Source organism: Phyllobates terribilis, unplaced genomic scaffold (assembly GCF_046119375.1).
Source record: "Phyllobates terribilis strain yellow unplaced genomic scaffold, ASM4611937v1 Scaffold_3__8_contigs__length_932513732, whole genome shotgun sequence".
Classification (NCBI taxonomy): Eukaryota; Metazoa; Chordata; class Amphibia; order Anura; family Dendrobatidae; genus Phyllobates; species Phyllobates terribilis.
Window position 1 is genome coordinate 317,312,726 of NW_027362763.1, and position 25,404 is coordinate 317,338,129.

Below are 25,404 nucleotides of genomic sequence, written 5' to 3' on the forward strand. Positions count from 1 at the left end.
TAATATCTAGTCCGTGAAGGGGCTGAAAGTTCTCATGTACCTGTCGGCCAACAGCTTTTCCTCTTCATTGTCCGAAAGCAGTATGTTTTCAAAGAGGAAAGTTGTGTAAACCTCTGCAGCCAATCACTGGAATTCTGTGCCCCAACACATCCAATTATCCACCACATTCGGAACTTTCAGACCGAACTTGAAAACCCATCTTTTCAAGAAAACTTACGGTCTGCACTGACCCAGCTGTCGCCTTACCACCACCGGAGCTACTGCAACCCCCCAACCTACTGTAGACTGTAAGCCCGCAAAGGCAGGGCCCTCTCCTTTCTGAACCAGTCTGTCATTGTTAGTTTCTTTATGTTTGTACTTTGTATGTAACCCCTTCTCATGTACAGCACCATGGAATCAATGGTGCTCTAAAAATAAATAATAATAATACTCTTAAAGAAGCATGCCCATTAAAAATTTTATGGGCTAAACCTGTGTGAATGTATACCTAGTGTAGTGTAAGTACGGTAATCTACTCGTTGATCGTTGTCTTCCCCAGTTTCTAGCACCGCTTCTTCTGAGTTATGTGACGACTAGTCTTACCAGCTCACTCTGGACTCTTGAGCCAGAAGTCATTATTCTCATGTAAGCCTATGTGGGGTAGGCTTATATTGTAAGGCAATATTCATACGGTAGTATTTGGTCAGTTTTATTACTCTGTATTTGTAAGCCAAAATCAAGAGTGGGTCAAAAATGCAGAAGTGGTGACGTGTTTCTGTTATACTTTTTCTCTTCCACTTGTTCCACTCCTGATTTTGACTTACAAATACTGATTTACATACTGACAAAATACTGAACTTGTGGATGTGGCCTAAAAGCGTCTTCCAGCTCACACACAGTGCAGTGTTTTTTGGAGAGTCTGAACTTTAGAGAAGGACCTTTTAGACTTAGTAGAGGACTGGAGCGGTGCTGGACACCAGAGGAGACGGCGATCGGTGAATATACACCTACACTACATATACATTCACAGAGGTTTAGCCCATAAAATTTTAATGGAAGTGTTTCTTTTTTAAGCCCCCATACACATTAAGTAGCTTTTATCCCCCAAAAAAATCATACAGTGCATTGCTGTCTCTCCCAACATCCACCAACACACTGGAATGTTCAGCTCGGCCAAGCACACCTATGTGCTCTAAATGGCAGCTGCTGCCACGGAGAACAAAAAGATTTGCCACTGAAATTCAGCAGGCCATATCCTTTTCTCTTCCCCAACATAATCTATTGGGGAAAAGTTAGGAATTCCCTACACTGACAGCAGATTCCTCTGATGAAGGCGAGTTTGGCTGACTTTATGTCACAGGTGTGTCAGAGGTGACAGACAGTTGCCCTGCAGTTGGTTGCAGGAGATCTCTACATTTGGCATTACAGACATCTTCTTAGAGGCTGGCTGTTTCTAGGACCCAGCGGCTACCTCCAATCTGGCTAATTAGCTCCCTGGCCTGGGTGTATAAATACCTGGTGTGTCTGAAAGGGAGGTGCCGGCTATATTCATTACTACTTGTGAGGCTTTAGCAAGAGCAGTACTTCGTCCTCTCTGGAGCTTGAGGCCATGCGCGCATTTGTTTGGAGTCGTCTAAAGCTAAGCAATTTCCCACTGTTTGTCCACCCTTGTTGTCTATAGAGTTTAGTGGAGATGGACTAGTGCTCATCTGCTTCCTTCCCTAGCCTTAGCCATACGCCAGGGAAAGACAGGGCGAGGCACACGTGCGGCGATTGGTGAAGAGCCAATATAGGGACGGTAGTTGAGACAGGATGACACTAGACCAGACTAGGAGGTCTCCACTCTCCCCTTTCCCTAGTGTCTGGGCTCCCTTTCCCTCTTCCCTCTGTGTTGCACTAAGTCTTTCCCACACCCTAAGTGACAGGTGGCCAGGGCACAGGCACTCCCCTCTCTCAGCCTGTGCCCCAGCCGTCTCTCCCTCCCCGCACTCAATTGTATTTGCGGTTATATCTGATAATGGCAGACAGTGGAGTGGTTATAGCTGATAATGGCAGACAGTGTTGAGGCCATATACCATTAGAGTGTCTTTCCCACACCTTGCGTGACACTTTAGTCTAATTTGTATGGGGGCCTTTAGCCTTACCAAAAAATAAACTTCTGACAAGTACAAGACGGAAGATGAATTATCTCTTTCTTTTTCTGAGATACGTTGTAGAATGTTAATGTTGTACAAAGAATTAGTGCTTTCAATGATAACCGAAAAATACACTTGATGCCGCAGTGATCAAAATCCAGAGATGTTGGCTAGTGGGCAATATCATCTATGAGCTAATTGCTTGTCTAGATAAGAACCTATTCAGGGAAGCGGTTTTGCTAATTCACATCGGCATTATCTGTGCTCCAATAAAAATATATATATTAAGTACAATTATGAGCCATTTAGGAACAAGTGGCCTACATAGAGATTTCGGTAATCACATTGCTGTCTCCTGGAGTAGGATTAAATGGGTTCAGCACATCACAGAAAGTTAGTCTGTTCTCTTCAGTAGCTTCAGTGATTAAAGCTGATTAAATCTAAAACATTTAGATTAGAGTTTCTCATATAGGCGGATTTAGTAGACTTCCACCCAAAGAACATTAAGAGAAGTCAATTAAGTAGCAATCCTTATTTACTAATCCAGTCTTCCTTCAAGCTTCCTCCTAGAAAAATGATATTCTGCGCGAATATAATATTCCTTCTCATACTCCCTAAGCGTGCTGTGTGTAAGCACCGCACTTATTTTTATTAAAGTGGTTCTACCAGAAAGGCTTAAAGGGGTTTTCCAAGATTTCAAGTTATCCCATTTGTTTTTCATCAATTTTTTCTTTTTGATCTGTTTTTTTTTTTTTTGTTTGCGTGAAATGTTGCATCTGGACACACATACAAGCACCAAATGCCTCCTCTTGTAAAACGGTAGAAGGTTCCTTCTCTTGTGGATTGATATTTTTTAAACAATACAACAAAGCATCTGGTTCATTCATTTAAGCTAAGTTTAAGAGTTTAGTGCGTCAGTAGACGTGCAGTCACTTTGTCTGTTTTTGGCCTTCTCTGTTACAAACTGCACATATAAAATGAGAGCACGTCATTGCTTACAGTCTTGATGTTTTACATATGACCCTTTTAGTGCTAAGGTCCTATGTAAAACATCAGGACTGTAAACAGTTGCCATGGATAAAATATAAGAATACGTTCACACATATCTGAATTGCTGCAGATTTTCTGACCAGATGTTCTACTGTACAATACCAGTAAATGGATGAGATTTGAGCAAGTCTCATGCAGATCACATTTTTCATGCAGGAATGGACCTTTGCAACATGTCCGTTCCTTTTGTTGCTTTGTTGCAAATTTTCTCTGAGTTCAATGGGCAGGTCAGAATCTGCATTCATGCCGACAAAATCTGCAGTTACATCTATTTTAAAATAAAGAGCACCATTCTAATAGTTTAAGCTTAAAAAAATGTAGATACTTGCCTCCCTTGAAAGCATTTTCAAAGACCAAACAGCTTATACAGTGGATATAACAAGTCTACACACCCCTGCCAATATACAGTGCCTTGAAAAAGTATTCATACCATGTGAACTTTTCCACATTTTTTTACTTTACACCCATAAACTTAGATGTACAGTACAGACCAAAAGTTTGGACACACCTTCTCATTTTAAGATTTTTCTGTATTTTCAGGACTTTCAAAATTGTACATTCACACTGAAGGCATCAAAACTATGAATTAACACATGTGGAATTATATACTTAACAAAAAAGTGTGAAACAACTGAAAATATGTCTTATATTCTAGGTTCTTCAAAGTAGCCACCTTTTGCTTTGATGACTGCTTTGCACACTCTTGGCATTCTCTTGATGAGCTTCAAGAGGTAGTCACCGGAAATGGTTTTCACTTCACAGGTGTGCCCTGTCAGGTTTAATAAGTGGGATTTCTTGCCTTATAAATGGGGTTGGGACCATCAGTTGTGTTGTGCAGAAGTCTGGTGGATACACAGCTGATAGTCCTACTGAATAGACTGTTAGAATTTGTATTATGGCAAGAAAAAAGTAGCTAAGTAAAGAAAAACGAGTGGCCATCATTACTTTAAGAAATGAAGGTCAGTCAGTCCGAAAAATTGTGCAAACTTTGAAAGTGTCCCCAAGTGCAGTTGCGAAAACCATCAAGCGCTACAAAGAAACTGGCTCACATGAGGACCGCCCCAGGAAAGGAAGACCAAGAGTCACCTCTGCTTCTGAGGATAAGTTTATCCGAGTCACCAACCTCAGAAATCGCAGGTTAACAGCAGCTCAGATTAGAGACCAGGTCAATGCCACACAGAGTTCTAGCAGCAGACACATTTCTACAACAACTGTTAAGAGGAGACTTTGTGCAGCAGGCCTTCATGGTAAAATAGCTGCTAGGAAACCACTGCTAAGGACAGGCAACAATCAGAAGAGACTTGTTTGGGCTAAATAACACAAGGAATGGACATTAGACCAGTGGAAATCTGTGCTTTGGTCTGATGAGTCCAAATTTGAGTTCTTTGGTTCCAACCACCGTGTCTTTGTGCGACGCAGAAAAGGTGAACGGATGGACTCTACATGCCTGGTTCCCACCGTGAAGCATGGAGGAGGAGGTGTGATGGTGTGGGGGTGCTTTGCTGGTGACACTGTTGGGGATTTATTCAAAATTGAAGGCATACTGAACCAGCATGGCTACCACAGCATCTTGCAGCGGCATGCTGTTCCATCCGGTTTGCGTTTAGTTGGACCATCATTTATTTTTCAACAGGAGAATGACCCCAAACACACCTCCAGGCTGTGTAAGGGCTATTTGACCAAGAAGGAGAGTGATGGGGTGCTACGCCAGATGACCTGGCCTCCACAGTCACCAGACCTGAACCCAATCGAGATGGTTTGGGGTGAGCTGGACCGCAGAGTGAAGGCCAAAGGGCCAACAAGTGCTAAGCATCTCTGGGAACTCCTTCAAGATTGTAGGAAGACCATTTCCGGTGACTACCTCTTGAAGGTCATCAAGAGAATGCCAAGAATGTGCAAAGCAGTCATCAAAGCAAAAGGTGGCTACTTTGAAGAACCTAGAATATAAGACATATTTTCAGTTGTTTCACACTTTTTTGTTAAGTATATAATTACACATGTGTTAATTCATAGTTTTGATGCCTTCAGTGTGAATGTACAATTTTCATAGTTATGAAAATACAGAAAAATCTTTAAATGAGAAGGTGTGTCCAAACTTTTGGTCTGTACTGTATTTTCTTGAGATTTTATGTGATATGCCAACACAAAGTAGCAAGTATTTGTGAAATGTAAAGAAAATGGTACATAGTTTTATAATTTTTTTTAAATATAAATCTGAAAATTGTGACAAACATTTGCATTTGTGCCCCCTGCAGTGTATAAAATAAATAAAATCCTGAGTGACCAATTACCTACAGAATTCACATACTTAGTAAACTGTGTGTACTTTATTCTCAGTATAACTACAGCTGGTCACTCTGGAGCAGCTGCAGAGATCCACAGCTCAGATGGGAGAATATGTCCACCGGACAACAATTAGTCATATACTCCACAAACCTGGCCTTTATGGAAAAGTGGCAAGAGGAAAGCCATTTTTGAAAGCAAGACATAAGAAGTCCAATTTGCAGTTTTCAAAAAGCAATGTAGGGTACACTACTAGCATGTGAAAGAAGGTGCTCTGATCAGGTGAGACTAAAGTAGAACTTTTGGGGCTAAATGCAAAACACTATGTGTGGTAGAAACTAACACTGCGCATTACCCTGAAAACACCATCCCCACTGTTAAGGATTGTGATGGCAGCATTATGTTGTGGGGATGCTTTTCTTCACCAGGGACAGGGAAGCTGGTCAGAGTTGATGGGAAGATGAATGGAGCTAAATACAGGGCAATCCTGGAATAAAACCTTATAGAGGCTGCAAAAGACTTGAGACTGGAGTGTATCTTAACCCTCTAGCAGGCCAACGACCCTAAACATACTGCCAGAGCTACAATGGAATGGTTTACATAAAAACATTAATGTGTGTGAATTGCCCAGTCACAGTCCAGACCTAAATCCCATTGAGAATCTGTGACAAGACTTGAAAATTTATGTTCACAGATGCCTCCATCCAATCTCACTGAGCTAGAGCTTTTTTGCAAGGGAAGAATGGGCAAAAATGTCAGCCTCCAGATGTGCAAAGCTGGTAGAGACATACCCCAAAGACTTGCTGCAGTAATTGCAGCAAAAGATGGTCCTACAAACTATTGACTCAGGGGGGCCGAATACAAATGCACATCACAATTTTCAGATTTATATTTTTAAAATATTTAGAAAACTCGGTATCATTTCCTTTACACTTCACAAATACTTGCTACTTTGTGTGGGTATATCACATACAATCCAAATAAAATACATCTAACATCATGGGTGTAACGTGGAAGAGTTCATGGGGTATGAATACTCTTTCAAGGCACTCTATGCCAGGTTTTTGTCATGTAAATAAAAAAAAAAATCATAACAAAATGAATCATTTTAGAACTTTTTTCCACTTTTAATGTCACCCATAATCAGTACAATTCAATTGAAAAACTGAAACCTTTTCAAGTGGAAAAATAAAGAACTAAAATATACGGCTGCATAAATATGCACACCCTTAAACTAATACTCGGCTCAAGTTCCGTTTGAATTTATGATCGCAATCAGTCTTTTTGGCTAGGAGTCTATAAGTATGGCACACCTACAATTGGCAATCTTTGCTCACTCTTCCTTGCGGTAGTGCTCCAAATCTATCAGATTGCGAGGGCATCTCTATTGTACATTGTCCTCTTCAGGTGAACGCACAGATTTTCCATTTAACTTAGCTCTGGGCTCAGGGTGGGCCATTCCAAAACCTTGATCTTTTTCTGATGAAGCCATTCTTTTATTGACCTCAGGGTTGTTATCGTGCTGAAAGGTGAATTTCTTCTCTCTATCTTCAGCTTTTTAGCAGAGGTCTGAAGGTTTTGATGCAAAATGGATTGATATTTGGAACTGTTAATAATTTCCTCCACCTTTTACTAAAGCTCCAGTTACAGCAGCCGAACGAAAAACAGCCCAAAGCGTACTGCTGTTTCCACCATGCTTGGCTTAGCTTGGGTTGATATAGTAGATTGGGTCACAGGAGTTCCAGTTGAGTGAAAGAGGTAGCCCCCTCCCTCTCACAACTATCTAGATGCCATGGACACAATTGACCACGACATCTGTAGGGTTAAATGGCCATAACTTGATCTGTTGGCGGATAGCATGTTGTCAAATATAATATGCGGCTGACACCTGCTACTGATGGCGCCAGTTCTGCTCCTGAGTTGGCTTCATCACCGTGTTGTACAAGTACAGTTCTTTCATAATAAATTTGTTAATTCATGAAAAAGGCAGCCTATTTTGGTCTTGAGAACCACATGTTTTTTATTTTTATTTTTGCATTTTGTGGGATGAGTTGTATTTTTCAGTGCCTCATATAACTTATGTAATCACAAAGTCGAGAAACTACATTCTTCAGAGGACATACAAGTATGTGATTTTGTGTAAGGGTTGAAAATTACCTAATAGTTTGTGTAATATATATAAGTATGATGTTTGGAGATTTCTGTGCAGTTTTTGTATTAACACGTAACTTGTCTTCTCTTTATTTATAGATATAGCTCGCATCATTCAATTGGACTTGGATTTAAAGTTCCAGACTAATATCAGGGAACTGTTTGAAGAGTTTGATAACTTTTTACAGAACTCAGTCATTGGAATCGCACATGAAATGCAGCCTGTGTACAGGTACTGGCTTTTATCCTTTATGAATAGGAATTATGTTGGTTTTGGGAAATGGTTTGTTAGTGTTTTATTGTTGGATTTCCCCATTTTATTTTTCACTTTTATATCTAAAGAATCTTATGTTCTTCCTTATGCTACTGTGGACTCATACTTGAGTTTGTTTCAACCCCCTCCTGCTACAAGACGTTGTGAATTGTTAGTGACCACATCAAAACGTACAGTGACGTGGAGTTGTGCCTAGGAGTCTGCTGTAATACACAACTAAGCTTTTGCTGCATGTACTTCTGGAAACTGGAGTTGGCTTTAATCCCAGCCTTGTAACCCTTCAATAGTGACAATGACTAGTTAAAAGTTTGACAGAGGAAGATTGCTCCCTCTGTCAGCCCATCAGCACCTTGCAGCCCATAGCAACGGAGGGCCTAACATTGGCATCCACTTTATAATATAGCTTTAGCAATCTGCTTTATAATATAGCCTATTAGATCCAGCTACGTCAATAAAAGAATATAAAAGCTATGGCTCCTAGAACCAGGGCTGTGGAGTCGGTAAGCCAAACCTTCGACTCCGACTCCTCAATTTCCATGACTCCGACTCCCTCACACATGGCTCATGTTTAAGTGATAAATTTACGGTAGGACACATTTTTCTTAGTTAAAAGTCTAGACCCTTAGATCAGGAATAGGACAGACCTTAATAGGACATTTCATAACTTTCCCAAATTCTTATGAAAAAATATTCCCCATAAACTGCATTGAACTACTCTAACAAATTTATTATATATTTTAGGAGTCCACCAAAATGGGCACCGACTCCGACTCCACGACTGACTCCACAGCCCTGCCTAGAACGGAAAAATAAATAACGAAGAAAAAAAAATCTGCTTAAAGGCTAAAACTACATGAATCCATTCCCACCAAAGGCAAACAAACTTCTCATAAAAAGCACCCCTAAATATGTATATTACACTTCAGGTTTCCTCACAGTGGGAAATTCATCATTGCGTGCGTTACATTATTAGAATGCAAACAGTGTGATGTCTGCTTTATACATAACATAGGAGACATAAAGATTGCTGATTATATCTCATAGGAGACACTGAGACTGCTGTACATACATCACATAGGAAATGCTCGGGCTGCAGCACATACTTTACATAGGAAACTCTGGAGCATATACATCACATAGAAGACGCTGGAGCATATACATCACAATAGACACTGGAGCATATACATCACAAGGGACGCTAGAGCATATATATCACAAGGGACGCTGGAGCATATATATCACAAGAGGCGCTTGAGCATATACATCACAAGAGGCGCTGGAGCATATACATCACAAGAGATACCGGAGCATAAACATCACCAGACGCTGGGGCATATATATTACAAGAGGCACTGTTGCTGGGTCATATACATCATAAGAGAGCTGGGGCATATACAGCACAGGAGATATGGGGGCATATATAGTACAGGAGACATGAGGCATATACAGCACAGGAGGTGCTGGGCTGTTGCAGTTTTCGTTGGTGGGACGAGAGCGCAAAATTGAGCTGACTCCTCCCACAAAGTGCCTCCTCACATTGGCACTGGCCAGCGTAAGGACGTAATTTATAATTGCATGCACCGAACCGTTTAGTGAATGCTGTGTACATGTGTTTGCGTTGCATGAGCGGCTAAGGGGCCAGCCGGTTCATGCACTGTTGTTCCAGGGAATCTGCCTGGGGGCCGGAGAAAAGGACATCTGCCCGCAGGCCGAGGGTCCTCACCTCTGTATTAAAGAGTGACTGCCGACTTGAATCCCAAACCTGGACAACCCTTTTAGACAATGTTACTCCATAAAATCAAAGGTGGTTTCTCTCTTTCTCCTTAATTTTATTAAATAATGATTATTAGCCAGATCTTCCGTGGACTTTCCTTGAGTTGGTAATTATAGCCCCTTACATCTTTAGTGGTCTCCTATAGGCAATAGCCCCTTTCCAAATGTTTGAATTTTAATTTTAACCCAGTCTCTTTGCAATTTAAATTGTTCGGGGTCGTTTAAGGGGATCATTTCTTCTTCTTTATTCTACTTTCCATCCTCTCAAAATCAGTAATATCAAAACAATATAATAATTATGATAATAATTTTTATTTATATAGCGCCAACATATTCTGCAGCACTTTACAATGAGTGATATTGGCTATGTAATGTTTCTAGAGCAATGGCAACCTGGCTTTGTTACATTATCTAAGGTTACAGGAGGAGGCTAAAGAGCAAAAAAGACCATCTATTGGTCCATCATGATATAAAAACTAGAAATCTTTATTAAATATATAGAACAAGCAAGGTAGTTGGACAGGGTGGATATGATACAGACATACACATATAAAAGCAATGGACACCGTTCAAAAGATGCAGGACATAATCGTCTTTTAATATACAATGTAGTACCTATATTGGACAGAGTGTTATGTATATTATATTGGATCACTGGCCACCATAGCCGTAATTGTTACCTGATAAAGTAAGTGTCACCGCACTGTCCTCGCACCCGAACACATCCCCCCGATGTGCGTTTCGGCGCTAGCCTTTCTAAGGGGTATAATTCAACTGCATATCGCAGGCTTTAGATATACATATATGTGGTCACTTGAGCGCAAACAGGAAACAACGCCTAAACCGAAACAGACGCGTATCGTGTCATTATCTCCATGGCAGTTGCTAGTGCTACCCAGAGAGACACCACGATTGCCCGGTAGTGATGCAGAGGGCGTCATCGTAACCAAGACACCTGGCGGCGGCGACATAACCGCGGATAAACCGTTGGACAGATGCCAAAAACCACCGGGCACGTAGGGACGATGACACCCCTGCGTGCAAGCATCGCTGGATAGCCACATAGGTGAGATAACATGGGAAATTTCCACTGGCATATCATATCAATCATACTGACATACCATGATGTGCAATATTATAAAGATGTATATAAAGTGTTTCCGGTGTTTGATAATATTAAGCAAATCCACAGGGGGATCATTAAGAGCATTAGAGTGAAAATTTAACCCAAAATTCATAAAACCAATTTCATTCTCAATATACACATTGCATGAGACCACCAAAAGCTGGCCACGTGTGACAGATACTTATCAATAAACTGATTATACATTTGCAAACAGTTATTCAATATTTTTACATATACTACTGATATAATAATCATCACAGGTATAAATCCCTAAATCCCACATGGCCAACCAAAGGCAGACCACGCAATGCATATTACAGCATAATTATAATGGTAACAGCAACATACCGTATTTTTTGGACCATAAGACCCACTTTTTTCCCCCAATATTTGGGAGGAAAATGGGAGGTGCGTCTTATGGTCCGAACGTTTCCTGCGGTGGTGGTGAAGTGGGATCGCAGGGCCCTCCAGGAATGCGGTGGTGGTAGCAGCGGCAGCGGCAGCAGAGGTGAGGCAGAGCGGCTGGGACCGCGTCATGTGCCTGGCCAGTACTGGGGCTGGGGCTGGTGTCGGGCTGTGAGAGGCGTCGGGCTGCGAAGCAGTGCGGCCTGTGCAGATTTCCTGTGTCTTCCTAGAGCTATGATCTACAAGAAAATGGCCGACCGAGCCGGCTCATGAGTCGACCGGTAGCTCTGGCGGCCATTTTCCTGCAGATCACAGCTCTAGGAAGATGGTCGCGCACGCCAGAAACCTGCGCAGACCGCACTGCTTCGCCACCCGATGCCGCTCACAGCCCGGCACCAGCCGCAACCCGGTACAGGCCCCAGCCTGAGGCCCCGGCTTCAGCCCGGTACAGGCCTCAGCCCGGTACAGGCCCCAGCCTAAGCACCAGCCAGAGGCCTCTGCCCCAGCCAGAGGCCGGAGCCCCAGTCAGAGGCCTTGGCCTCAGCCCGGTTCAGACTCCCGCCCGAGGCCCCAGGTGCGTCTTATAGTCCGAAAAATACGGTATATAGAAATCCACCTATCATCTTCCATAGTTACCCCCATATACACTGTTCAATATAAAGGAAACACAGAAAATCAACAATAGTTCTTCCCACAATACTCATACAGTGCTCAAAGGGGATACATGAGAATAATATTTAAGTGGGTATCCAGAAATGGAGATATATTATTCTTCACATCATATGATATACAGGAGATCCCATCCATGGATGAATCAAATCAGGTCCAATATTTGCCTCTCACACATATAGCCAGAATATTATAATTTCAAAGCCTGCTAACAAAACAAAAAAATAAAACCATATAACACATAACTTATTAAAAACGTGTGCATTCCCAGATGACATAAGAATGGTACCCAACAGAACCGGACTAAAGAAATGGGGCAAAACTATTATTCTCATTAAGACCCATAGGGTGTAATGTTTTCAAGGTCCATATCCACCTTGATTCTGCCTGCGCCAATCTCTGAGAGATTGGACCACCACGTATGCCAGCCTCAATCATGTTAATGCCCTTAACCCTCAGTAACTTGGCATTGTAGTTGTGATGTAATTTGAAATGTTTAAGGATAGTTTTCAACATGGATATGTCCACCTGGTCCTCAGCTGCCAAAATTCCCAGTACGTGTTCTCTAGTCCGTACTTTCAATAGACGCGTAGTCATACTGACATATATCAGCCCGCACGGACATGTGGCATAATATATGACGTTACGTGAGTGGCATGTAATATATTTGTTGATATTAAGCCTCTTCCTGACACTCAAATCCACAAATGTATTGCTATATTAGGGCAGGCTACACAATGTCCACAAGGAACACATCCATGCCTGGGGGTTGCCCCATCCAAAAATGTAGGCACCACCCCTCCCTCATAGTGGCTACGAATGAAGTGATCTCGAAGATTCCTAGCACGGCGGAATACTATGGCTGGTTTATCTGGAATATATTTTGCCAGCACTGGGTCCGCTGTCAAAACAGGCCACACTTTTATAAGGGCCCTTCTTACAGCTGGAATTTGGGTGTGGAGCTTTGTAATAAATCTCACCATATCACTCTGTTTCTTCTCACGTGATTTATATAGCAGATTATGACGAGATGAGTGTCTGGCATGATTGTATGCCTGCTTAATCACCCTGCGACTGTACCCACGTTCGTAAAATTGCGCTTTCAATTCCGATGTCTGTACCTCAAATTCACGGTCAGTGGAGCAGATTCTACGAAGTCGCAGAAACTGCCCCACTGGAACAGATGGAACCATATGTGATGGGTGAGAGGAAGAAGCATGGAGAAGTGTATTTGTTGATGTGGGTTTCCTATAAATACTTGTTTGGACAGCATTCTCATTATCCCTTGATAGACTAACATCAAGGAACTCGATTTTATTGGGGTCACATTGGTATGTAATGCGGATATTAAACACGCTGTTATTCAAACTCCGCAAGAACACCTCTAGATAGTCTTGAGAACCCTGTCAGATCAGCAAAATTTCGTCAATGTTTTGCGTCCAGGTAAATCTAAGGTTAGTCTTCAAGTTTCCTTTGTGGAAACTCCAATTAGACTACTAAATAGAATATTCTGTCCCCAAACTCCACTATGGAATATATCCACATTTCTCCAACAGATGTTTTAGGGCTTGCTATTCAGAGGGTAACATTTGGCTTATATGGTGGACCTGCCCTCGAGTAAAAGAACTCTGGAGTAATCTCCTTAACATGATAAATAACAGACTCAATAAACAGTTTGAACTATCGCCAAGAGTCGTGAATTGATTAGCAGACCTTAACCATAAAACCCATTGATTTATTCAATTCTGCACTATGGCGGCAAAGACTCATGTTGCAGCCAATTGAAGATCACCTTCTCTTCCCAGCTATTAAGGAGAGAATAACCTTATCATGATCTATGAACACAATGAAGCAGAAAAATATAAGTTATATATATTTGTTTGTGTCGTATCAGGCACATACAGATGGTTCTGTACATGGATAATGCTTGATATAATAAGCTAAATCCTTTCGTGTCAGTGTTGTATATTAGTTTATCAGGTCGGTCATTAAGCAGAGCTCTACTCATTGGAGGCATCAGTGACACCGGAGCAGAATGTCCTAAGCTTCACGTACAAATGAGATGAGCATTCTCTCTCCATCTGCTTCAAAACAGAACGCTTACTTTTCAGTGAAGTGGCTGATTTTTTCCGGTGTCAAAGCTATTGAACATGATTATTCTGATTAAGAAGAAAATGATTTGGCTTGGATTATGAAGAAAAAAAATATTCTCCCAGTTTGCTCAAGCTATGATTTCTGTAGTGGCAGGAAGGCTAGGAATGTATGTATGTGAGAGTATACTGTGGAAGAAAAGAGTATAGAGATTTTGAATGTATAAAAAGCTAATTTAAATGACAGATGTCGAATAAATGCATGTATCTGTCAAAGAATTGATCTGCCATGTTAGAGGTTTTTTAGTGGGTTGCTATAGTTGAAAAATAGTTTGTGCTGAATGACAGATCTGCATCCTGGAAGCCCAGATTATCCAAAGACCACGGCTAGGAATTGCCATTTTTGGCACTATCATCAAGTAACAACCTTCAGAGACCAATCTTGAACAAGAGGTCGTTCAGAAAATGACCGTCTAAAACACCAGATGTTTGACTAGTTTACCAGTCACTTTAGTTTCTCAAGTTCAATTTACTAAAGAAATAATTTCTTTATTCCCAGTTCATCCTTATCAATGACAAGGGCAGTAAACTGAATGTGCACTTTCGGTTCAGCTTCAGATTGTGCTGGATAAGGAGAGCTAGAACTGTGCAGCTATTATCAGCTGCACAGTTCTCTTAAAGATCAGGCAAAGTAGTTTGAGTGCTCTGCTGGATCATTGAAGGGATTTTCCAGAATAACACTATTGATGACCTGAACTTAGGCCATCAATATTAGATTGGAATAGGTCCATCTCTTGGCACCCCTCATCGATCAGCTGTTTAAAGATCCCATACCGCCTGTATTAGCACTGCAGTCACTTAATTGTTTACATTGCTCTTTCTACCTCCATGCTGTATTTTGGGACAACCCTGCAATACACAGGAAAGAATGAAATTCTGGCTTTGTGAGTCTGTCTTATTGCAGATATAACAGAGGTGGAAGAGTTTTACAGCAACTATTTTTGTGTAATTTCATTGGATTCACTGTATAGTGATTCGTTATATATTTCTCCGTCTTATTTGCAATATGAGACATGTCTTCCATGTAACTTCCATGCAGCCTATCGTATTTTTTTTTTTGCGCTTGTTCAGTACATGCTGTGCCATAATACTGGCGCTGAAAATATTGGCCTGTTTTCCATTGATAGACTGCCATGACTGTATTTTATTATTAGACTCATAGGACATTTACTAGTATTACAGTATTTCTGCACTAATGAAACTCAATTTTTATTTATGGGAGCAATTTCAGGAGATTGCTGTATATCTAACTCTCAAGCATACAACCCTATAAACCCACTCTTACAAATTTGCTTTGCAGTGACCTTGTAACATTTAATTAAAGATGTAATGCACTGTTATGCTAGAAGCACAATCTCTTATAGGATTGGGGTTTGCCTGGACATATCGGGACACTGGGCCCGATTAATCACATCTTTAACACAAGTATTCTAGTGGAAAAAGCTTTGAGACGTCTTATAATTTTGGCACAACTGACGGCTGCATTAAAATTCTTAAAAAAAAGATTTTTTTGCGTTCCCATACCATTTTCGCCTAGCTCTGACAATGTTGGCGGAGCTGCGGTGGGACAGGGGCATGGCGTAGGCCTCTTCATGCATCAGATGCGTCTGACTCCAGCACGCCTCCTCAAGACAAGCCTGAACAACGGCGGTCTTGATGCATCGGGCAGAAAGTGTATAAGTATTTCCTTGGTAAAGCCAACAATAAGAAGAGCTTGGATCTCTTTATGTTTTTCTCTGAGATAGAATGAGCCATTCTTCTAATTTACTTTCCATAGAAAACATATCTGTTTTAGTATTTTGCTATTATAGTGCAAAGGAACATAATTTATACCCGACAAAAAACATTAGATAAATTCCTCCCTTATAGAAATGAAGGGAAAATTGCAATAAAAGGTATCAGTGTTTTATCAGAAATAAGTAGCTTTTCTGTTCTACACTAGCTTATTCTATTTTAGCAGTAAAGTGAATAAAGCCCAATCATCACCATGATTCAAAGTGTCATGAGAAACCTTACTGTCATCTGTGTTACTTCCTGGCTATGAATTATGCTTATTTTCCTGCATTATTTACATAATGTGCCTGCTTTTACACAAGTGATATCCAGCCATCATATCTGAGATTACCAGCAATTAACTGATGTTCTGAAGGCAAAATATACCATCAATGAGAAATACATTGTAAAATGTGAGTGTTTATGAACACCTTGTTCTCAGGCAATTTCTAAGTGTTATGGAAGGTGCCAATGTAATCTTCCAAAGCTGCCTAAGGCTATGTGCCCACGATGCAGAAATGAAGCAGAAAATTTCTGCAGCATTTCTGCATCTCCCTGGCAGAAAAAAACGCATGCAGATTGTGCATGCGTTTTTCCTGCAGAATACATGCGGAATACATGCGGATTCACATGCGTACCCACATGCGTTAACGCATGTGTTTCCGCATGCGGACTGACAAGCACTTTCCAGGCGATAGCATCACTTGGAAAGTGCTTGACAACTAGGTCACACTGTATAAATCCATGCAAACGGCATGGATTTATACAGTGTGACCGTAAAAATAAAAAAAATAAAGCTATACTCACCCCCGATGCCCCGGCGTGTGCTGCAGCGCTCGTCCTGGTTTCTTCCGGGTTGCCAGCACATCGCAAGACAGCCTGCGGTCACATGACCGCGACGTCATCTCAGGTCCTGGAAGGAGAAGCGCTGCCGGCATGCAGAGAGAAGCCGCCGGACAGGTGAATATAAACTTTATTTATTATTTTATTCTTTTTTTTACAGGTACAATGGTACCCAGGTCTGGATGAGAGTCTTCTCTCCTCCAGAACTGGGTACCATCCGCACATAGAGACGCATAAAATCCGCTTGTACAAATGTACAGACGCGGATATTATGCGTCTCAATGCAAGTCAATGGCGGCGCTTCCGCAAAATTAATGAACATGCTGCGGATTTATTTGCGCTGCAGAAACGCTGCGGAAAAATCCGCAGCATGTGCATTGACATTGCGGAATGCCATTGGGGACCATGGGGTGCGGATTACCATGCGTTTTTGATGCATTTCTGCTGCGGAAATTCCGCAGCATAAAAGCATGAAAAACGCATTGTGTGCACGCAGCCTTATGCTGCGCTCAAAAATCCGCAGCATGTCCATTAATTTTGCGGAAACGCGGCGTTTTCGCCGCCATTGACTTGCATTAGAACGCGCCAATACCGCAAGACTGCATTTGTACTTGCTTTATTGGCGCGTTCTAATGTGCGGATGGTACCCGAGTGTGGAGAAGATGAGACTTTCCTCCACACCCAGGTACCATAAAAAAGCTATAAAACAAGAATAAAATAAAAAATAAATGTATACTTGCCTTCTGTCGGCCCGCGCACCGCTCCTGCTTGGTTCCCGGCACTTTGCAGTGAGTTGAAGCACCTGCGCTGACGTCAGAGCCATGTGACGGGTCACGTGCCACTGACGTCGGCAGGTCTTTCAATTCACTGTTGCCGGCAAGGGAGAACGGAGTGAGCGGGACACCGGGGGCCATCGGAGGGTAAAAGAAAACGGAAGTGAACATTACAACTGTGACACAAGCCACAAGCATTCGCACTAAATCAACTCTCAATTTTCAGTTTTATGAGTCAGACTCATGCAGGAAGAAAAAGGTTGGGAAAATAATTATAATTTTTCCTTTTTCTTGGTGAGTTAAAATAAAAATACAATTCAGAATGACTTCTTGATTTCAATCAAAGTATTTAGAGCTCTCCTTCTCTGGACAATGCGACAACTCTTACATAAAGTAAATGTACCTACACCCAAGCTCGGACTGGCCCACAGGGAAAGAGGTGAGTTCTGTGGTGGGCCGACCAACCCCCTATATGAGGAGTGCTTGCCACAGTACATTTAATGTAACATGTACAGACAAAGGCATCATCCCATCATTTACTTAACAAACTATCCAGTTTATTATTTTATAGAAACATAGGCACATTTGTGAACAGGGTTCAGGTAATTAGACCAGACACTGTAGAGCGTACTAATAAAGAATTTTTAAGTACTTGGAGACACACCTCTAATAGAGATTACCATCAAGAGAACAAGCAGGTGCATGGCGCTTCATAAAATATAGCCTTTATTGAAAAATAAATAGATAAAATATATACAAAAACAGAGTAATCCAATGAAGGACCACATGACATGTATTTTAATCTTACTGTTAGTTAGTACTAATTGTCAGTGTTTTTGTTACTAACTAGCTATGGGGTTAAACTAAATCACGCTCCTCATGAACATATTGATTGACCATAGTCAGGGCTGCCACTAGGAATTTCAGGGCCCCATACTGGCAAAATTTTCTTGCCCCCCTGAGACTCCGCTCCAGGATCCACCCCAGCTCCGCTTCCATCCCTCAAACCTCCCACAGTCCCACCGCCTAGTCTTAGAAAAACTCCACTTCTGCACCACGTCCTCACCAGTCACACATTAACAGTTCCCATTGAACACCAGAACACACACATAGCCAGCAGCTTTTGTTTTGGCCAAAATATTTCTTAAGCCGCTACCAGGACAAGGTAGACTCTTCTGGCCGGATCCTACTCTACTCTAACCTATTAAACATTTCTTATAATACCCAATACTCTTTTTAAGTATATTTTTCTTTAAGGGAATGCGTCACATTTTTTAAAAATGACCAATAATACCACGTACAAGGGACAAATACAGTGACACCATTACCAGACCACATATTACCACCACATAGTGACCAAATAATACCACATACAAGGAATATCACCACACCATGACCAGACCATATATTACCACCACATAGTAACTGAATAATGTCACATACAAGGAACAAATACTGCCACACCATGACCAGACCACATATTACCACCACATAGTGACCGAATAACACCACATACAAGGAACAAATATCGCCAGACCATAACCAGACCATATATTACCACCACATAGTGACTGAATAATGTCACATACAAGGAACAAATACCGCCACACCATGGCCGGACCACATATTACCATGACATAGTGACTGACTACTACAATACTGATCATTATTAAAAAAAACACAATACTAATATTACCAGAAGTGCCATTATACACAGGAGCTTTGCACAAAATATACAGTGTATAGTGTCAGTGTACAGGTAATACAATGATCACCAGTGACATTATACACAGGAGCTCTGTGTATAGTGTCAGTGTACAGGTAATACAGTGATCACCGGTGACATTATACACAGGTTCCCTGTGTATAGTATGTAGTGTATAGCGTCAGTGTACAGGTAACACACTGACTCACCGGTGACATCTCTAGATGAAGTCCTTCATCTTCGCTTTTCTTGTGCATCCAACACAGACCACCACCACTTCTTCCATCCAAGACACATCTCTGCAGAAAATAACACACAGTTATCTACAGCAGTTTCTAGAGCACATTCCCCACTATTTCTCCAACTTCTAAACTACACCAGATGAAGAAAAAAAGTGACATAGTGTCACCCTGCACAGTAACAGGACCCTCCTCCCCACTGAAAACAGTATCCTCAAAAATAAAATACATTACAGCAGTAATAATATCCCTTAAATAGCCCTTACAGTAATAATGTCCCACATCCTGCCCCCATGTGACTTCATCCTGTCCTCATGTCATGTCTCCGCTCCCCCCTCATGTCTCCGCTGTGCCCTCCATGTCTCCGCTCTGCCCTCCATGTCTCCGCTCTGCCCTCCATGTCTTAGCTCTGCCCTCCATGTCTCAGCTCTGCACCCCATGTCTCAGCTCTGCACCCCATTTCTCATCTCACCCCCCCATGTCTCCGCTCTGCAACCCATGTCTGTGCCCCCGTGTCTCAGCTGTGTCCTCCATGTCTCCACTCTGCACCCATGTCTCAGCTCCCACCCCCATGTCTCAGCTCCCACCCCCATGTCTCAGCTCCCACCCCCCATGTCTCAGCTCACACCGCCCATGTCTCAGCTCACACCCCCCCATGTCTCAGCTCACACACCCCCATGTCTAAGCTCACACACCCCCGTGTCTCAGCTCACCCCCCTATTTCTCTGCTCACACCCCCCCATGTCTCAGCTCACACATCCCCCATGTCTCAGCTCACACACCCCCGTGTCTCAGCTCACACCCCCCATGTCTCTGCCCCCGTGTCTCAGCTGTGCCCTCCATGTCTCCACTCTGCACCCCATGTCTCCGCTCTGCACCCCATGTCTCAGCTCCCACCCCCCCATGTCTCAGCTCCCACCCCCCCCATGTCTCAGCTCACACACCCCCATGTCTAAGCTCACACACCCCCGTGTCTCAGCTCACACCCCCCATTTCTCTGCTCACACATCCCCCATGTCTCAGCTCACACACCCCCCATGTCTCAGCTCACAACCCCCATGTCTCAGCTCACAACCCCCATGTCTCAGTTCACCCCCCCATGTCTCAGCTCACCCCCATGTCAGCTCTGCACCCCATGTCTCCAAAAAAAAAACATTCCTCCTTACCTTGCTGCTGCTTCAGCGACGACGCTCCTTCCTCCTGATGTGAAGAGCGGACGTCAGCCAGTCACAGGCCAGAACTATGTCATACGCCAGCTATGTGCTCTTGACGTCAGCTGCTGGCCTGTGATTGGCTGGCGGCCGTTAACTGTTGCCGTGTGGGACGACTCCTGCACGGCAATAGCTTTAAAGTGAACCTGCGTCCGAGCGAGGACGCAAGTTCAGTTCCCTGGGGCCCGGTGAGCAGAGGGGGGGGGGGAGCCGGGACCCCGTTCAGGCACCTTTGCTCACCGGGCCCCATACGCCAGTAAGGGCAGTAATGCCCTGATGGCAGCCTTGACCATAGTGGCAGAGCAAAAAAGTGCAAACTAGTACTTACACTGCCAAGAGCTAGTGTAACCTGTAGTCCAATGCACGTTTCACCCAAGCTTCATCAGGGGGCGTGTAAGGTAATATAGGTTCAGGTAATATTGCATAGAGCTGAGTAATTGGGCCCGAAATCAATTTCACTGGTAGGCTCTTAGCATTGAAGTCCGATATTGTCTGTATCCTATATCCTGTGCACACTATACTGCAGATATTTTTTGTACAAAAGACTCAAAAACATTTAGTGTTTTTTTTTAATGGCTTCTCAACATTATAAAAAGATTTGTAACAAGAATATTCCAACTCTTTATGATCATTGAGGTTCCAACCTCTGGGACCCCAAACAATCCTGTGACTGAGGAACAGAAACACTAATTTATTTTCATTGCCTTCTAAGTTTTTCATTCACAGCAGCGTCCAGAGTACCTGGCTAAGCAAGGAACTGCAGCCAGCCCAATTACCGTGAAGCTGTCCGTTCCCTGCACAACAATCCTACATTCTTATTTTCAGTCTTATTTTTTTCTCTTTAAGTCACTTGTAGCTTAAAGCGCACCTGTCAGCAGGATTGTGCTCAGTAAACTACATACACTGTTACGTGGGCGACATTACACCGAGTAAAATGACACCTTGGTTGATGAAATTCGTGCTGTGGTTCTTGTGTAATCTTTACTTTCAGTTTGTAGATAATGATATGCTCGTGCTCCGCGGCGGCCTGTGGGGGGTTGCTCTATCTGGTGCTCTGCTTACATATTCATCTGTATGCTCTTATGACAGCTCACTGTGCCTTCACTGACCTGCCTCCTATTTTACATAATGCATCTAGTAGCGCGGGGCTAGGTAAAATAGGAGGCAGGTCAGTGAACAATCAGTGAGCTGTCATAAGAGCATACAGATGAATACATAAGCAGAGCACCAGATAGAGCGCCCCCCACAGGCCGCCCCCGAAGCACGAGCATATCATTATCTACAAACTAAAAGTAAAGATTCCACAAGAACCACAGGACGGATTTCATCAACCAAGGTATCATTTTACTCAGTGTAATGTCGCCCACCTGACAGTGTATGTAATTTACTGAGCATAATCCTGCTGACAGGTGCGCTTTAAGGATTACTGTTATTTAACTTAAAAATACAGCTATGAAATAGTTTTGGTGGGAGTTCACGTTTGATAGAGACACATGCATTGAAAAAGTTACTGTAATAATTAATGTATGCGACTGAAGCTGTTTGGGAGATTAAAATCTTATTGGTTCTCAGAAAACAATAGTATAACCAGTCACCAGTCAAAACACTGTAACAAGTGTCTGCATTCCAAAGCCTGTTGTGATCATTGTGCTGAGCCTGCGGGTGAGCTGATAACACTCATTACTTACAAAAAAGAGGCATCACTTAAATTAAAGATCTACTTTGTTAAAGTTTTGCTATTTTATTTTTCAATATGTAACTTCTAGTCCTGGTCCTGTCTGTTGAAAGCCCATGTAAATGTTATAAGCATAACCTCACTTTAATTAATGAATCCCTCCTCTGGTAGTCTTTATTTTAGTGCAATTACTGTCATAAACGTAGTATCTGCTGATATAAAACACCTATACGCAAATATTGTTTCATCAATATGTTTGGCTCACACTAAGCTGCAGGTCAGGGTGAACACACTGACCAAAGGTAATAGCACAACAGTGGGGATCTGGGCAACAGACAATGCTGGATGGCAAGCAAGCGGAGCAGGACACACTGGGAGCAATGGAGCCAGGAGTGACAATTACAGGAAAGCTGGTGCAAGGTCAGCAGAATGTCTGAACCAGGTTGAGGATGTAAGTAGTAGGAACCACAGGAGATCACTGCAGTGATGAATGTTACGTGCCGTGAACAGTCTTTAAGAAGCAGTACAGCAGACAATCGATAAATCAGCAGGTAGATGGGTTAACCAGCAGGTCTGAAGGTCAGTAGGTGCACATTGTAAAAATCATGAGACTTGGCAAAGATGAATTCATCATAATATGAATAGTCTCTAAATATCAGTTCATAATACATTAAGAAAATTATGGGTTAAAAAGCTTGTAGGTGCTAGTTGTTGAATTCAGAGATTTGAGGAGGATAATAATAGCTAAGGAAGTGGGTGTTTTCAGAGTCCAAAGACAAGGGAGCTAAAAGGTATAGGGTGATGATTTCACTGAGACATGCCGGACAATTTGTAAAGAACAACGTGGAGCACAGTAAAGGGCAGTGTCCATAGGAGAAGGGAGCGAAGCCTGCCTAGCAGCTGACTGAGACATGTGTAACCCAGTATTTTATCACTTTTTTTCATGACTCTCTGTTTAGGCACTAAGCAATTTCTAATGCAGCTTACTCAAGTGCCATAACTAATTGATCATTTTGATACATTCCAGTTTTTGCAAATAAATGTTATATTTTGAATATAGAATTTTACACAATTCTCCACTTTCTGTATCAATTCCTCTGTTTCTAAAATCTCTACTTGCATTTAATAGGAATTATTTCTCACCTAATTTCTCACCAGTCCTGGCCTCTTGCTTTCAGCCTTGCATATAACAATGTGGCACATACTGATGACCAGTCATGCCTATATATAATACCTCTAGTTCCTTCTGCCATTGCTATTTGTCAGCTTGATTCTGCCACCCAACGATGGTAGGCTTCGTTTGAAAGAAGATCGGTCATGTTTGATTTTTTTCAGACATTCTCACTTCCCCGCAGTTCAAAAGTAATTTGTGCTGTATTACAGATTTTTTTCCCATTGATAGAAGCTGATTGCAAAAGAAGATGATCTGTGATTGTCATTGAGTTAAATCATAGATGATGCCATAAATCTTCCTATCCAGGTGATCACCTAATGACACTAAACCTGTAGGCTGCGTTCACACACAGTGGTCACACTGCAGCTGAAAACCGCAACTGCCCTGTGCCGCTGTGTTTTTTCTATTTCCTTGCATGATCATTTTTGTCCTGCAGGAAGACAGCTATGTCTCGTGCAAATCTGTGAGGCCATTTTGATTGGCAGTATGGTCTTGCTGGTGAAAGGGTTATTTCTCATCAAGATTAAGTCCCTGATTCATCATTGCTTTTGCGCCTGGTTTTTTTTTAGTTTTGTACCTTTTTTTGTCTGCACACAGTTTATATTCTATTTGCATTTATTTTTTATTTTGTTTTATACATGCTCGTCTGTGTTTTTTGTTTGTTTTTCCTCTTTGTGGATGGAGTCTATCAATTCTAGTGGTTTTCGCCTCATTTGTCAATCCAGAGTTTTAAAAAGTTGCCACATCTCCAGACACCCCTGGTGTATTTTTCAGTGTACCGGCATGCTAGCGCAATTTTTGCAACTTTTTGACGGCAACATGCGACTTTTTGAATCACAAAACCAGATCAAGACATGTAGAAAGACCATTTTTGACTATGTGCCGAATTCATGACTCGTATGTGCCATTTGATGAATTTGGCTCCAAAACTGCAACTAATACTACAAGACAAAAGAGGGAAGTGATGACTTAAAAAAATGCAAATCATGAATCGGGACCTATGTGATTGTGCAGGGAAATAGTGGAAAGACCACAGCGGTACAAGGCGGTTGCGATTTTAAGCCGCAGTGTGACCACAGTGTGTGAACACAGCCTTAACACAAACTAGTCAAATGAGCAGTTGCTATGCAGAGACCTCAACCCAAGTGCATGTTTGCATAAATAGATGCAGGTGATACAGTACTAATGAGGTTAGGTGTGTAATCGTTCTTTTTTTCTTTTATACTTCCTTAGATAAAGACCACCTTATTTAATATGGTCATAGTATTTTTGCACATCTTGGGCTACATTGCATTTCTGGTGCCTTCATTCATAGCATCGATGTAAGGTTGTACATCTCTTAATCCTCCTTATCCTGCCTAGTTTTACTGATCAGTAGTGTTGCCCTACTTAGAACCTTACAGGATCAGCAGTTGCAAACTAATGTGATTTTCTTTATTCCTTGTAGGATTAATTATAGCTAATAGTCTGCAAGAACCTGTTTTTACTATTTATTTTTCTTTGGTCCGTTAGCATTAATCCATAAGGTGAAGTTGCACATGAACTTGTTCTGGAGGAACTAATAATATTCGCTTTCTTTTTTACAAGAAAACCTAGCAGTGTGATGTGGCATTAATCTGTTAGTTGGCGTATTTAAAACAATGTGGGTGGACAGCATTGTACATTATGTTAGCTGTATGTGCTTTGAGCATCCAATTTGTCTTTCATCTACCCGGTTGCTCTTACAAATTCATTATACTTGGAACTACCTTTGTTCTGGATTCTGATATTATCATTTTTGTATTCTTAATAATGTGAAGAAGAATGAATGAATGCTTTAGATAGTAGAATTGTTGAGAATATATCTAGAAAATTGCTGCATGGTAGGAAGAAAAAGAAAAGCTTTACATTTTTGTATTTTTGGTAGCGCATTTATAGTGCCTTTTTTAGATTCTCCTCCTAAATCACAGGCTGTCAGCTAGCTGAATATGTATGTGCTTTGTTTGCCCAACTACATTTGTGCTGTTTTCCTTCTTT

At 41.9% G+C, this 25,404-nt stretch overlaps 1 protein-coding gene across 3 annotated transcripts in view; it reads left to right on the top strand.

Annotated features, from left to right (window-relative positions):
- Positions 1 to 25,404, top strand: part of XXYLT1 (xyloside xylosyltransferase 1) — a 353,271-nt gene that overhangs the window by 192,439 nt on the left and 135,428 nt on the right. For all 3 annotated transcript variants that reach the window (XM_073675044.1, XM_073675045.1, XM_073675046.1), the window contains exon 3: positions 7,698 to 7,830. In XM_073675044.1, coding sequence (XP_073531145.1) covers positions 7,698 to 7,830 — 133 coding nt within the window. The remainder of the gene's footprint in view (positions 1 to 7,697; positions 7,831 to 25,404) is intronic.